Genomic DNA, 14054 nt, shown 5'->3' on the forward strand with positions numbered 1-14054 from the left:
CTCATAGCATGCATTATAATTTAGCCAACTTTGAAAGTTGAGAGTCAGAGCTAACTATACAAATCTTGAAAATTTGAAAGCAACATGAGATTTTGTTTGGTTTGGTTTGGCTTGGTTTGGTTTGGTTTGGTTTTCAGACAGGATTTCTCTGTGTATCCCTGCTTGTCCTAGAACTCATTCTGTAGACCAAGCTGACCTCAAACTCAGAGATCCACCATTTTTTGCCTCCCAAGTGCTGGGATTCAAACATGTGTGAGTCACCACTGCCCAGCAAAAAATATTTTTGGTTTGGTTTGGTTTTTTGTTGGTTTGGGTTTTTTTTTACAACATGAGTTTTATAATCAACACTGTTCACCATGGATGCTCACAGGAGACAACTGAACTAGTAAATCATGACAAATCTGAGTACTGAAATTAGATGCAGGCACTTTACATGAGGAAGAAACAGAAGACAACGTATGACTTGCAAAAGAAGAATTGCAAAAATGCAGAAGTGGCTTTGATTGCTATTTTTCTCAAACAGAAAGGCATATTGTATATGTATTAATAGTTTTAGAATTTACAACAGAAACCTCCCAGAAGTCAGAGAGGGAAATACTTAGTGTTAAAGATGAAGGACATTCACTGGATGCTAGAGTTGATTCTTCTGTTCTGAATGTGAATATACTTCCTATACAAAGGAGTCAAATAAATCAATACGTAAGTCCAGTTAAGACTATATTTTAAAATAATATTAATTATTGCAAACATGGCAAACACAATCCTACAGATAAGATAAAAAAGAAAGTGCTTCACAAATATGATTGGAGAATATAAATTGTTGCAGTAAGAAATAGAAGTAATTCAACCTCTAGGATAAAGAAATTACAGCAACAATGTTGAAATACGCGTTATGGTAGAATATGCACAATACAGAGAACAAGCAATGGGTCAACATTTGTATTTAAATCACTTCACTGTAGGATTTATAAAGATAGAATAGGGTGGAACCTACTAAGAGTGCTTGCCTATCGTGCTATGGGAACTGGCACCGATCATAAGAAGTGTGAGCAATGAATAACACTCTATATATGCGAACACTTGATTTTGAAAATCTGATATGGAAAGACATTATTCATATTAGCAAATTATTTATCAAAACTATAGATCAAAATAAACTACCAACTTTATAAAAGAAAACCTCAAACTGGCCTGAAACTCCCTTTGTAAGTCAGACTAGACTCAAAATCAAGTATCTTCCTGCCTCAATCTCCCTGGTGCTGGAATAAATGGGGTGCCTTATGAAAAATAGATAAACGTTTTTCTTCAAGCCTGAGGGAATAAATATTTAAGACTCACGTTGTCTGTAGAGCTGGGGCCCTGAGGTAGGCTGGGACTGAAGGCCATGAGGTCGGTCTTGGGCGGACCCTCTCCAGAGCAAACCCTCTGCCGCCTCTGCTGTGAGTATGACCAGGTCCCCACCGCGCTGGAGCACACCAGCATGGGTTTCCCCGGAGCACAGGCTCCATCTGTGGGCGTCGCCGAGCAGCGCAGCGCGGTGTACAGCAGCAGCGTGAGCACCAACAGGCTGGACACCGCGCAGATGGCGATGATCAAGTACACGTTGACATCCACTAGCCCCTGATTCAGGCTGGAGGCTCCAACCGACGCCTTAGCTGATACTTTCTGTGTTTGGCCGCTGTCTACCAGAGAAAGCAACACCGTGGCAGTGGCGGTCAGCGAAGGTTCTCCGTGATCCTTCACCAACACTAACAAGCACTGTCGCAATGCATCTGTCTCATCCAAGGCGCGAGCGGCGCTGATTTCGCCCGTATATAAGCCAACGCGGAAAGGACTACGAACTCCACCGGCAGCTGGCTGAAGCTCATAGGACAGCCACGCATTGTAGCCAGAGTCCGCATCTACCGCCCGAACTTTCGCCACAACTTGACCAGGCACTAAAGCGCGAGTTACCACCTCGTTCACTGTGCTAACAGCCCCATTTGTCAAAGGCCCCAGAAGCGCAGGCGCATTGTCGTTCTCGTCCAGCACAAACACCTGCAGGGTCACATTGCTGCCCAGGGAAGGCACACCAGCATCCCGCGCGCTCACCTGGAACTGCAGCAGCTCCAGCTCCTCATGGTCCAGAGGCTGCAGAGCGAACACCTTGCCGCTCTCCGCGTGCACAGACACGAAGCTCGACAGCGAGCGCTCGCCCACCCGCCTCTCCACCAGCGAGTAGGACACCAGTGCGTTCTCCTGCGAGTCTGCGTCCATGGCCGACACTGTGAAGATGTGCGCACCAGGCGGGTTGTTCTCCTTCACGAACACCGTGTATTCGGGCTTCGCGAACGTGGGCGCATTGTCATTCACGTCAGCCACCTCCACGGACACGCTGGCGGTGGCCCACAGCGAGGGCGAGCCCCCATCCCGGGCTGTCACCACCAATTTATAGTCAGATGTGGTCTCTCTGTCCAGGGCGCTGTCCAGCACGAGCGAATAGTAATTCTTGAAGGTGGACACCAGCTTGAAGGGGACTTGAGGAGTCAGAGAACAGGTCACCTGCCCGTTGGCACCAGAATCGCGGTCAGATACACTAATTAAGGTGACAACTCTTCCAGGTTGGCTGTCCTCGGATATAGGGAGCGACAAGGAACTGACAGTCAGCTGTGGAGCGTTGTCGTTAGCATCTACAACTTCCACAAGAACTGTACAGTGTCCGGGTAGTTGTGGGAAGCCTTTATCTCGTGCCTCCAATGGAATCTTGTAAGCTTTACTTTCTTCGAAATCAATAACGCCTATAACTGTAATTTCTCCACTCACAGCGTCCATGTGAAACTTGGATTTTATATCTGGGGAAATATCACTAGAAAATGAGTACATAACGTCCCCATTCACGCCTTCGTCTAAGTCTGAGGCGTTGACTTTGATTACCAACGTCCCATTTGGAACGTTCTCTGGTAATTTCACGGTATAGAGAGATCTGTCAAAAACCGGAGCATTATCATTGACGTCCAGCACTGTGATGAGTAACTGAACCGTGCCAGTCAGCTCGGGTTTGCCTCCGTCGGTGGCCGTGAGCAATAAGCGCATCTCTGCAGTTTCTTCTCTGTCTAATGGTTTCCGCAAAACAAGCCCAAGAGGTTTCACCTGTTCGTGGTTTGGTGGTACATCCAGAGAGAAATGTTCATTGGTGCTCAGTCTGTAAGTGAGCAGAGCATTGGAACCGACATCTGCATCTGACGCGCCCTCTAGTGGAAATCGCGAGTCAAGCAGTCTGGATTCCGGAATAAATAGAGTCTTTTGTGTGGTTGGGAACACTGGAGGATTATCATTAATGTCCCTCACCTCCACCTCCACGTGGAAAACCTGCAGCGGCCGGTCCACGATCACCTCCAGGTGGATGCTACACTCCGCGCTCCTCCCGCACAGCGCCTCCCGGTCGATCCGAGAATTCACAAACAAAATGCCATTCTGCAGATTTACCTCCAGAAGGTCCCCGCGGTCCTTGGACGCCACCCTGAACAGGCGGGGCACCAGCTCCGCCAGCTCCAGCCCCAGGTCCTGAGCGATGCGGCCCACGAAGGTTCCGTGTTTGGCCTCCTCGGGGATGGAGTAGTGGAGCTGGCCGCTCCCTGCCTCCCAGGCTGCCAGAATTATCAGGAGCAGCAGTAATTGTTGGCTCTTCCAGTTGGATCCTCTCAGGTTTATCATTTCAAATTACTGACGTCTTATTCTCATCCACGACGGTTACCTAAGATTTTGGAGATTTCTTTTTATTTCTTCATTCCAATCCCGAGATGCTGGCCATTGTTGAGCAACGGAAGAGTGAAGTCGAGTGGAGTCTTTCTAATGGAAAATGAATGGCTTAGCGTCGTGATCATTTAGTGGTTAAGAGCGACATCATGTGGCCCAAGTAGTAAGTAGAATTTACAAAATTTATCTTTACAGTTATGCAATGGAAGATGTATTTTAAATTGAAATTTTTCTTCTTTGCTGTCAATATGTAGAACAACATTTCTCATGCATCTTCATAGGATTCTTGGGTGAATAACAGCATTTGAATATATTTCCTTTTGACTGTAATTTTCTCCTCTTTGTTATTAGAAAGACTTTTGTCCCCAGGCAGTTTGACATACAGATCTCTTTAATTTAAGACAAACTTTTTAAAATATATTTTTAATGTCAAGAAGGAGAGTTGATAAACAATTTTCACTTATCTCTGCTGAATAAAAATATGGAAAGTTTGGGGATCTTTGAGACAAGATTTTGTATTAAAGTATCTTCTTACAAAGCAAGTACTGTGAAATTCTCTTTACAGGATTTATATATTCCATTATAGGAGTTCATAGTTCTTGTGTTCATTTACTTTTTTCACATCTTGTTTTTATGAGTACATGCCTGTTTTCAGTCTCCAACATCATGGCGGTTATTGCTTCATAAAATAGATCTAAATTATATTATATCAGCTAAATATTGCTGCTCACCCATCTTGCTTTCCACAATTTACAATTAACGTCTTTGAATATTTTATCTTTTGAGGGTTTGTTTCACAAATGCCATTTTCTTAAATGTTTCACCCAAAGTTCCCAGATGCAAGTAAGAAAATTACATATGTATTCTAATGTTTCCCGGATTTGATATGGAACCACATCAATGTTTTAATGACCAGCACTCTGCTTAACTATTGTAAAAGCTTCTCATTACACTTCATTCATTCCTTAGTTAAGCCTCATGGTCAACTTTATGAACCTTTATTACCATTGCCTCAAATGTTTGGTACTTTTCAAATGATTTTAGAGATGAGCAAACAATTATTCTAATAGTTACCCAAGAAAATCCTCTTTATTATACTTTTCTTGTCTTATCTCATACTCTCTCCTATGAGAATCATACCCTTCAACCCAAGTGGATTGTTGCCAATTCAGATGAAATTGGGATTTTGCTATGCACCCATTTACTTAAAGTCATCCCCGCCCAAAAAAATACTGGTTATTGCCAATATTCTCTAAAGGGGACTTCTCTATTTCTAGCCACCAAACTCATCAATAATCTGGAAATTCCCTTCAGCTAGTGAGATGGGTGGACAGTAACGCTCAGCCACGCTGTGATTTATTTACCTTTCTGTGTCTCATAACATTCTGCTTTCTATGACTGTAACATTATATACAGTATATCTTTATTTTTATATAGAATTCTTAAAGATTAGGCTTTGACTCAGTGATTTTTGGCAGATACTGGTCTATGAAGTCCTCCTATACTTTTATTAATGCTTTGCTTAGTGGATATGCTTATAGGTTTTTTTTACTACTTCTAAAACAGTGAGAGGTGTTCAGTTTGCTAGACGTAATTATCCATACAAATTGTCCTCCTCCTCCTCCTCCTCATCTTCTCTCTTGTTCTTGTTCTTCTTGTTTCTTCTTGTTGTTTCTTCTTCTTCTTCTTCTTCTTCTTCTTCTTCTTCTTCTTCTTCTTCTTCTTCTTCTCCTTCTCCTTCTCCTTCTCCTCCTCCTCCTCCTCCTCCTTCTCCTCCTTCTCCTCCTCCTCCTCCTCCTCCTTCTCCTCCCCCTCCTTTTCTTCCTCCTTCTTCTTCTCCTCTTCCTTTTCCTCCTCCTCCTCTTCCTTCTCCTTCTTCATTTTTCAAGACTTTCTCCATGTAGCCCTGTTCATCCTGAAACTTACTCTGTAGACCAAACTGGTCCCAAACTCAGAGTTGAGATTAAAGGCGTGTGCCATCACCATTCGGCACAAATTGTGTTGTTTATTGATTAGTGTGTCCAGAAGTAAATTTGTTACTCTTAAGTAGATATGAGAGTGTAGAGAATTTTTCATCTTGTTACTATATCAAGTATGTGTTAAAACATTAGTCTGTACTTCTTTTTGTAGAACAAAGAAAACTGGGTTAATTATTTATGCCATTTCAAGAATGAAAATATGAAGACATTAAAAGCAGAAACTCCAACTTAAGTCCTTTTACTGACACTGACCAGTTTTAGTGGAAGTAAATATGATATGGAATTTAGGACGGTCTATTTTCTAGAGAAAATACACAGTACAAAATATTAAGGCTATCTCAGGGAGTCGCTTCTGTGCCTCACATGTCCTTTGAAATGAAAACCTTTTTTATTGCTGAAGTTTTAATTCAACAGTTAACATTGGAAAATAATTACTCTAAAAATACCACACGGCACTAAAATGCTAGTAGTATGTCAGAATAGTTAGATAATTCTGGCCTTCCCGGAATAACAAACAAATAACTTTACACAAAATGAAAATAATATGGAAATCACACTAATCAAACAGCCACACTTTGACAAACACTATTATAAGCACCTGAGAAGTAACAAGTTACAAGTTTACAAAAAAGTTCTGCACGACAGATCCTATTATTTATATTCTGAATTTTGTATATTTGAAACAGAGAACTAACAGGATAAACAGCCTGTGTAATGCTTCAAAACTAAAAAGCAAAGGTGGAATTTGGCAAGGGAAGATGTCCTGAAGGCTCACAGCTGAGACACTGGTTAGCTACCTTTTTGTAGAGAACCATTAAAGGTGCAAATAATTACACAGAGAAAGAAAGGGAATAAGCCTGTACTCCATGCAGAGACCTATTAAATGAATTCCAAAGATAAGAGAACTGCAGCATCACAGAAGTGCATTGACCTTTATGTTTGTTTCTTTGTGGTTTTCCCTCCAGTAACTAGAACCTAGAGACTTGTACCTGCTAGACAAAGGAGCAACCACTGAGCCCAACATTGGACTATTGACTCTATGTGAGTTTACTGGATTAAAGTCTGAGTTCCCTCCAACTACTGTTTCTATAGCATCTGGACCACTAATAAATTGGATAATAATTACGAATGGAGCAAGTCTATTAAAGACTATGAAATCTCCTTTATCAGAATCATGCAACCTAGTCACTGTCCTTTATCATTAAGTGGTTCAAGAATAACTTTTAAAAAAAGATCTCAAGTTTCTCTAGGAATTACACTGAGTAGGGAAAGAATATAGAAAATAACATAGTATGAGTGTTCATTCAAAAGAGGATAAAGTTTTATAGAGATTATTCATAGAGTGCTTGCCCGGCATGTCCTTGGTATTATCTCTCTCTCTCTCTCTCTCTCTCTCTCTCTCTCTCTCTCTCTCTCACACACACACACACACACACACACACACACACACACACAGCAAGAAAACAAAAAAAGCAAAGAGAAAAGAATGTGTGATCTAATTGTATTATGATTTCAATGTTCTATAAAGATATTCTAAATAGTATTCCCAGTGTTAAAATACAAAAAGGCAAACACCCTATATATTTACTTAGAAAAATATTAACACTAACCGGAACAAAGTGGCAGAAAAGGACAAGTGTAACAACATTTTGAGTTTGCTTTTTAAAACTATAGAGTGCAGAATGTGCATAATAATGTTTAATTCCGTTTACATCTGAGATCAAAACAAATGAAGATTATAAGGAAAATAATAAAATGAAAGTACTTAGCCCAGTGAAATGAATAGAAATTTAAAGAGTGAGAAAATATGAACTAAGCACAAAAAAACAATGCAAAATCTAAATTGTAAAGACAATTATGAATGTTGGACTTACTCTTGAGCAATGCTCTTCATTTAAATCCGGATGCTCGCCCACTACCGGACAAGGAGGAAGACCCGGGCTGAAGGCCATGAGGTCGGTCTTGGGCGGACCCTCTCCAGAGCACACCTTCTGTCTCCTCTGCTGAGAGTATGACCAGGTCCCCACCGCGCTGGAGCACACCAGCACGGACTTCCCAGGCCCGCACACGCCCTCTGTGGGCGGCACTGAGCACCGAAGTGCAGTGTATATCATGAGGGTTAGAACTAGCAGGCTGGACACCGCGCAGATAGCAATGATCAAGTACACATTGACGTTCACTAAAGAAATTTCCCGGCCAGTGGAGCCTGACGCCCGCGAAGAGGCTTTTGGAGCTTGGCTGTTCTCAACCAGAGATACTAACACAGTGGCAGTGGCCGTCAGTGCAGGTTCCCCATGATCCTTCACCAGCACTAATAGGCGATGACGGGGTCCATCCGCCTCCTCCAGGGTGCGTGTAGTACTTATCTCGCCTGTGTACAGACCAACCCGGAACAGGCTTCGCGTTCCACCCGTTAAAGGATGCAGTTCATAAGACAGCCACGCATTGTAGCCAGAATCCGCATCTACCGCGCGCACCTTAGTGACAACTTGGCCAGGAACCACTGAGGGGGACACAAGCTCGCTCACCACACCACCGGATCCTTGAGTCCAAGGTCCTAGCAGCATGGGTGCGTTGTCATTCTCGTCCAGCACAAACACCTGCAGGGTCACATTGCTGCCCAGGGAAGGCACACCAGCATCCCGCGCGCTCACCTGGAACTGCAGCAGCTCCAGCTCCTCATGGTCCAGAGGCTGCAGAGCGAACACCTTGCCGCTCTCCGCGTGCACAGACACGAAGCTCGACAGCGAGCGCTCGCCCACCCGCCTCTCCACCAGCGAGTAGGACACCAGTGCATTCTCCTGCGCATCTGCGTCCATGGCCGACACCGTGAAGATGTGGGCGCCAGGTGGGTTGTTCTCCTTCACGAACACCGTGTATTCGGGCTGCGCGAACACGGGCGCGTTGTCGTTCACGTCAGCCACCTCCACGGGCACGCTGGCGGTGGCCCACAGCGAGGGCGAGCCCCCATCCCGGGCTGTCACCACCACCTTATAGTCAGGTGTGGTCTCTCTGTCCAGGGCGCTGTCCAGCACGAGCGAATAGTAATTCTTGAAGGTGGACACCAACTTGAAGGGGACATGAACGGTCAGGGAACAGGTCACTTGCCCGTTGGCTCCAGAGTCCAGGTCCGAAACGCTAATTAGAGCGATGACAGTTCCCAGTGCAGCGTCCTCTCGAACCGGCAGCGATAAAGATGTCAATGTGATCTGAGGCACATTGTCATTTTCATCCAATACCTTCACTAGAACAGTGCAATGACCCGCCATCGGAGGGTGTCCTTTGTCCGTCGCGTCAACGCGAATTTTGTAGACACTGGCTTGTTCAAAATCCAGGTTCCCTTGAATTATGACCTCTCCTGTATCTGTATCTATGCTAAACTGCTCAAGAACCATGGGCGGGACCAGCCTATTGAAAGAGTAAGAAATTGCTGCATTGGTTCCTTCGTCCCTGTCAGAAGCATTTAGTCTAATAACCGCCGTTCCGTTGTGTGAGTTTTCCAATATTCTCACTTCATACTCAGACTGCTGGAAAGTAGGGGCGTTGTCGTTCACATCCAGCACAGTGACCAGCAGCTGGACAGAGCCTGTGAGCTCGGGTTTGCCTCCATCCGTGGCTGTCAGCAGCAGCTTATGCTCAGGAGCATCCTCTCTGTCCAAGGATTTTTTCAACGAGAGTCCAATTTGTTTGTTACCATCACTGTTTGTTTTCACATCTAGCCCAAAGTATTCGCTGGGACTGAGTTTATAAATTAAGACAGAATTTGATCCAACATCAGCATCTGATGCGCCCTCTAGTGGAAACAAAGAATCTGGCAGCCTGGATTCATAAATTAACATTCTTTGCTCCTTTACCGAGAAGACAGGAGGGTTATCATTAATATCCTTCACCTCCACCTCCACGTGGAAAACCTGCAGCGGCCGGTCCACGATCACCTCCAGGTGGATGCTACACTCCGCGCTCCACCCACACAGCGCCTCCCGGTCGATCCGAGAATTCACAAACAAAATGCCATTCTGCAGATTTACCTCCAGAAGGTCCCCGCGGTCCTTGGACGCCACCCTGAACAGGCGGGGCACCAGCTCCGACAGCTCCAGCCCCAGGTCCTGCGCGATGCGACCCACGAAGGTTCCGTGTTTGGCCTCCTCGGGGACGGAGTAGTGGAGTTGGCCGCTCCCAGCTTCCCAGGCTGCCAGGAGCAGAAGTGACAACAGCAGACACCGTGTTCCCAGTCTGCCTTCAGTGGTAAAATCCATGTCAGATGCTTCTTGCTTTATTTCCATTAGAAGATATTTTTCTGTGCATAAAATTCTGTATGATTCAAAGCCTATCGATTCAGTTCTTCTGCATTCGCCATCATTCAGCAGTCATGGAAATTTTCAGCTACCAGAGAAAAGGGCTTTGTGTGCTGGCTAGATGTAACTCCGTGGTAAACAGCGACACCATGCGGCTCCAAAAGGTAAGAGACGAATTCGTTTAACCTCACTTACCCTGATAGCAAATCCTCCACGTATTTATAATTTTCACGGCCAATTCTTTTCGTATTGTGTTTCTTTCTCTCTTTTTTTTTTTTGTAATTTAGAATGAGATTAGTCTTTAGTTAATCGCGGAGAAGCAACTTTTTTAGCATTTTAAACATTTTGTCATCCAAATTATAAATACTAAGTGTGGTATAATCTAATCTTGAAAATAAGAAGGTGAGCAATTCTCCATAATTTGGGTACGAAATTAATTTGTCCATATATTTCTTTCGTGGCAAATATATACACTTCAATGATTTTAAAAAATTATAATTGTCTAAATTTTTAAATCTTAAAAGATTTTTTAAAAGTTTATTGTTACTTTGTACCTCATAACACACATGCTTATGGGTCCTTCTTGTGATAACTGAGCATGGTTTTAATGCATAGTGTGTGAAAGATTTTAAACTTATATGTGTTCTTACTGAAGATCAGGTTCACCCTAAACTGTGAAGCCCAGGATGTCCTCAACCTCAAAATGTTTGCATCTCAGAACTGAGAGTGGGGAGCAGGACACGGGAAGGTGCCAGTGAACCTATCGCTATGGCGTTTCTCCATCGATGCTCAGTTTATAGTGATAATTTTCCATCTGTGTATCTCACCACATTAATTTCTGCTGGAAATTATTCCTGCTGTGTTTTGTTGCTCTTGTCTGCTATTCCGAAAGACTCCATCTTTTTCTCTAAACCTAACTTCATCCTACACTCTTTCTCTTCAGAGGGCCTCATCATCTCCCACATTCACGTGATGTCTTTCCAAACATTCCCCAAATCACATCTGCATCTCCCTTCTATGTCTCTGTGAATTTCATTTATATATGATTCTTAAAAAGCAATTTGTTTAACACTAAAGCATGCTAGCAATTGTTAGAGGATTAGTAGATTCAGGGCTTGAAAATTAACCTTTTGTTTTAATGACATAAACATTCTCTGTATCACCTATAGTAAGTTTCATTTTTATTTCTCTGCCTCCTTATTGATCTTATTCAAAGTCGGCCCACAGATTCTTTCACATATACCATGCTTATCATTATGAGTATAAATTTCATTAAATTACTAAAACTAGAAATTTAATATTAAAATGACTTCTAGGAGACTTACAGCTTGATCTCATTTTAATCATAACATTTTCTGTTTCTCAAAACTTTCTCCTTGCTAATAAATTCTTTTTTATTATTTTATAAGGTATGTATTTTATAAAGCATCTTCAGTAGGTGGTTAGTTTCTAGACATATGTTGCTGATGATAAATGCATAAGCCAAACAATTATTTTCAATTGTTCTTCAGTATGAATCATATTTTGTAGAACATATAGAATATTTGCAATCGCTTCCTAAAAGTAGCCTTAGTTTAAACTTGGTTTTTCTTGGCTGAGGATTGAATTCAAGGTCTTGAGTTAGTTAATTAACCCAGATATATTAGATATATTCTCCACAGACTTTCCTTTACAGTAATTTGTGGCAACAAAACATCATTTGCTAAGTAATAACAAACCCCTGAAAGAATTTTTTTACTTAGAATAATATAAGCCTCACATTAGATACATACTGAGCTAGTCTTTGGCAAAGCTTTGTCATAGTAACTAATACATACATATTAGTCTAGGTAAAGTGTACTTCCTACAGGAAACACCAACAGTCAAAATTAGCAAATATTAAGCAACTTATTTACTTTTCAAAATCATATATATATATACATACACACACACATATATATGTATATGTATATGTATATGTATATATATATATATATATATATATATATATATATATATATATATATATATATATAAAATGTACCCAGTGTTCAGCTTCCGTGTATGCCTGCAGGCCAGAAGAGGGCACCAGATCTCATTACAGATGGTTGTGAGCCACCATGTGGTTGCTGGAAATTGAACTCAGGACCTCCGAAAGAGCAGTCAGTGCTCTTAACCTCTGAGCCATCACTCCAGCCCCGACTTTTCAAAATCTTCTAAAGATTAGTTGTACAATCCAACTTGAATTGTTGTAATAATCCATTGATTCCAGGTTTTAAAAAAATGATTAAACATTACTGAAATCCTTTATGTAAAATAAAATTATATGGAAGGAAAAAGTGCTGATCTTTTGCTGACAAACAGCTTACAGATTCTCATTTTTTTAGTCTAGTTGAGGAAGAAGATTATATGAGAAGATGATTAGTTGATCTCTTTATAAACAAATAGCCCCCTCCACCATATGGAAAATTTTATAGAAATTATACAAAGCAGTAAGTTTATCTTTCAAAACTAAATTAACCTGATTTTTAAAAGTTGATGGGTATTTGCAATTAACCAACACTGTAGCAAAAGCTATTCTCAATTCTAAGACCTCCCTAAAGTTGATTATATTATTACTGTATTATAAATATCCAAAGAGCAAGGTAGAAGGGGTAATTATGGAAGGAAACACACACATGAATTAGATAGAAGGGGTAACTATGGAAGGAAATGCACACGTGAATTTTAAACATCGGCAATGCCAGAAAAGGGGACCAAACATTTCCTACATTAGGTGTGCAATGGTTGTTACCTGTTGAGCTCACATGTTTGCCCAAAACACCAAAAAGAGGAGCAAGAGAATTGTTATTTTTCAATGGCAAGGACTCTTATCTATGTTTATAAACAATAAACCTCAGAGAAGAGTTTTTGTAATAGTAATTTTATGTTACTTCCTAATCTGAAAATGTAAAGCAACAAACAGTATGCTTTCTGACCAAATGCATTGAGATTTTTCAGAGCAGAGGGGTTCACAAGGACTTCTCAACACAAATAATTTAAAGTGAAACTGTACCCAAGTTTCTGAAAACTACATCATTGTTCCTCCAAATTCCAATGCTAACCCTTAGGAGGAAATTTAATTACTCTCTAGTCATACGATTTTCTGTTATGGGAATGGATAGAAAATTTACCCGTAATCCTTTGTGTTTCGTGATTTTTAAACAATAACTGTGTATATCCAAGTGAAAACACTACTAAAATGAAATTTTTAACAGTAAAGTTTTTAATTATGAAACCATAGGTGTGAAAATCTATTTAAGCAAAGATTAAATTAATTGTTTACTACAGAAATATGACTGAAAAAAGAAATTAAACTTTTATATAAAAATAAAATAGTTGCAGTTCGACAGAAAGAAAAAAGTATAGTTGATGGGCTGTTGTAAAAATATTGATATGTAGTCATAAAATAATTTATAAAGAATAAATAATTTAGCTCATCTTTTTTGGCTCACATCTTTAATCTCAGCTCTAGGGAGGTAGAGGCAAGATAGATATCTGTGAGTTCTAGATCAGTTGATTTACATAAATAGTCCCAAGTCAACAGGGGCTACAAGTATGACCCTGTCTCAAAACTGACAGAAAGAAACATTTAAAAGCATGTCTTATACTTTGTTCTACGATATGCTCTAGATTAAGTGTGAGTATGCTTAAATGACAAATTATGAAAACATTTTACAAGCAGAGTGCAGTCTCTCATACCTGTAAACCACCACTAGGGACCCTAGGACAGGAGGATTCAGAGTTTGAGGGCAGCTGAGGAATCTAGTGATATCAGTGTTAGCCTGGGTTACATAGCTCAGCTCAGTCTCAAAAAAAAAAAAAAAAGAAAGGAAGGAAGGAGGGAGGGAGGGAAGGAAGAAAGGAAGGATGGAAGGGGCAAACAAACATGGCTTAACAAAAAGAATCCTTGCTATGCAAGCATAAGAACCCCCATTGAAATCCCAAGAACCCACAAGCCACATATGGTCCTGAATACCTATAGCCCAGCATATGCAAGTGTGATCACAAGGATTGCTGGAGGTCG

General features: G+C 41.3%; 1 protein-coding gene across 5 annotated transcripts in view; it reads right to left on the reverse strand.

Annotated features, from left to right (window-relative positions):
* LOC125390504 (protocadherin alpha-7) overlaps nucleotides 1-14054 on the reverse strand; it is a 212358-nt gene that overhangs the window by 180417 nt on the left and 17887 nt on the right. Inside the window, exon 1 of one of the 5 annotated variants that reach the window (XM_087896127.1) lies at nucleotides 7589-10114. The exons of 3 other annotated variants lie outside the window; for them this stretch is intronic. In XM_087896127.1, the coding sequence (XP_087752253.1) occupies nucleotides 7589-9997 (2409 nt within the window). In that variant the 5' untranslated portion in view covers nucleotides 9998-10114. Of the gene's footprint in view, nucleotides 1-1338; nucleotides 3896-7588; nucleotides 10115-14054 lie in introns of those variants that run through there. One more of the 5 variants, XM_087896131.1, reaches the window with a different exon arrangement.

Source organism: Myodes glareolus, chromosome 13 (genome assembly GCF_982192425.1).
Source record: "Myodes glareolus chromosome 13, mMyoGla1.1, whole genome shotgun sequence".
NCBI lineage: Eukaryota > Metazoa > Chordata > Mammalia > Rodentia > Cricetidae > Myodes > Myodes glareolus.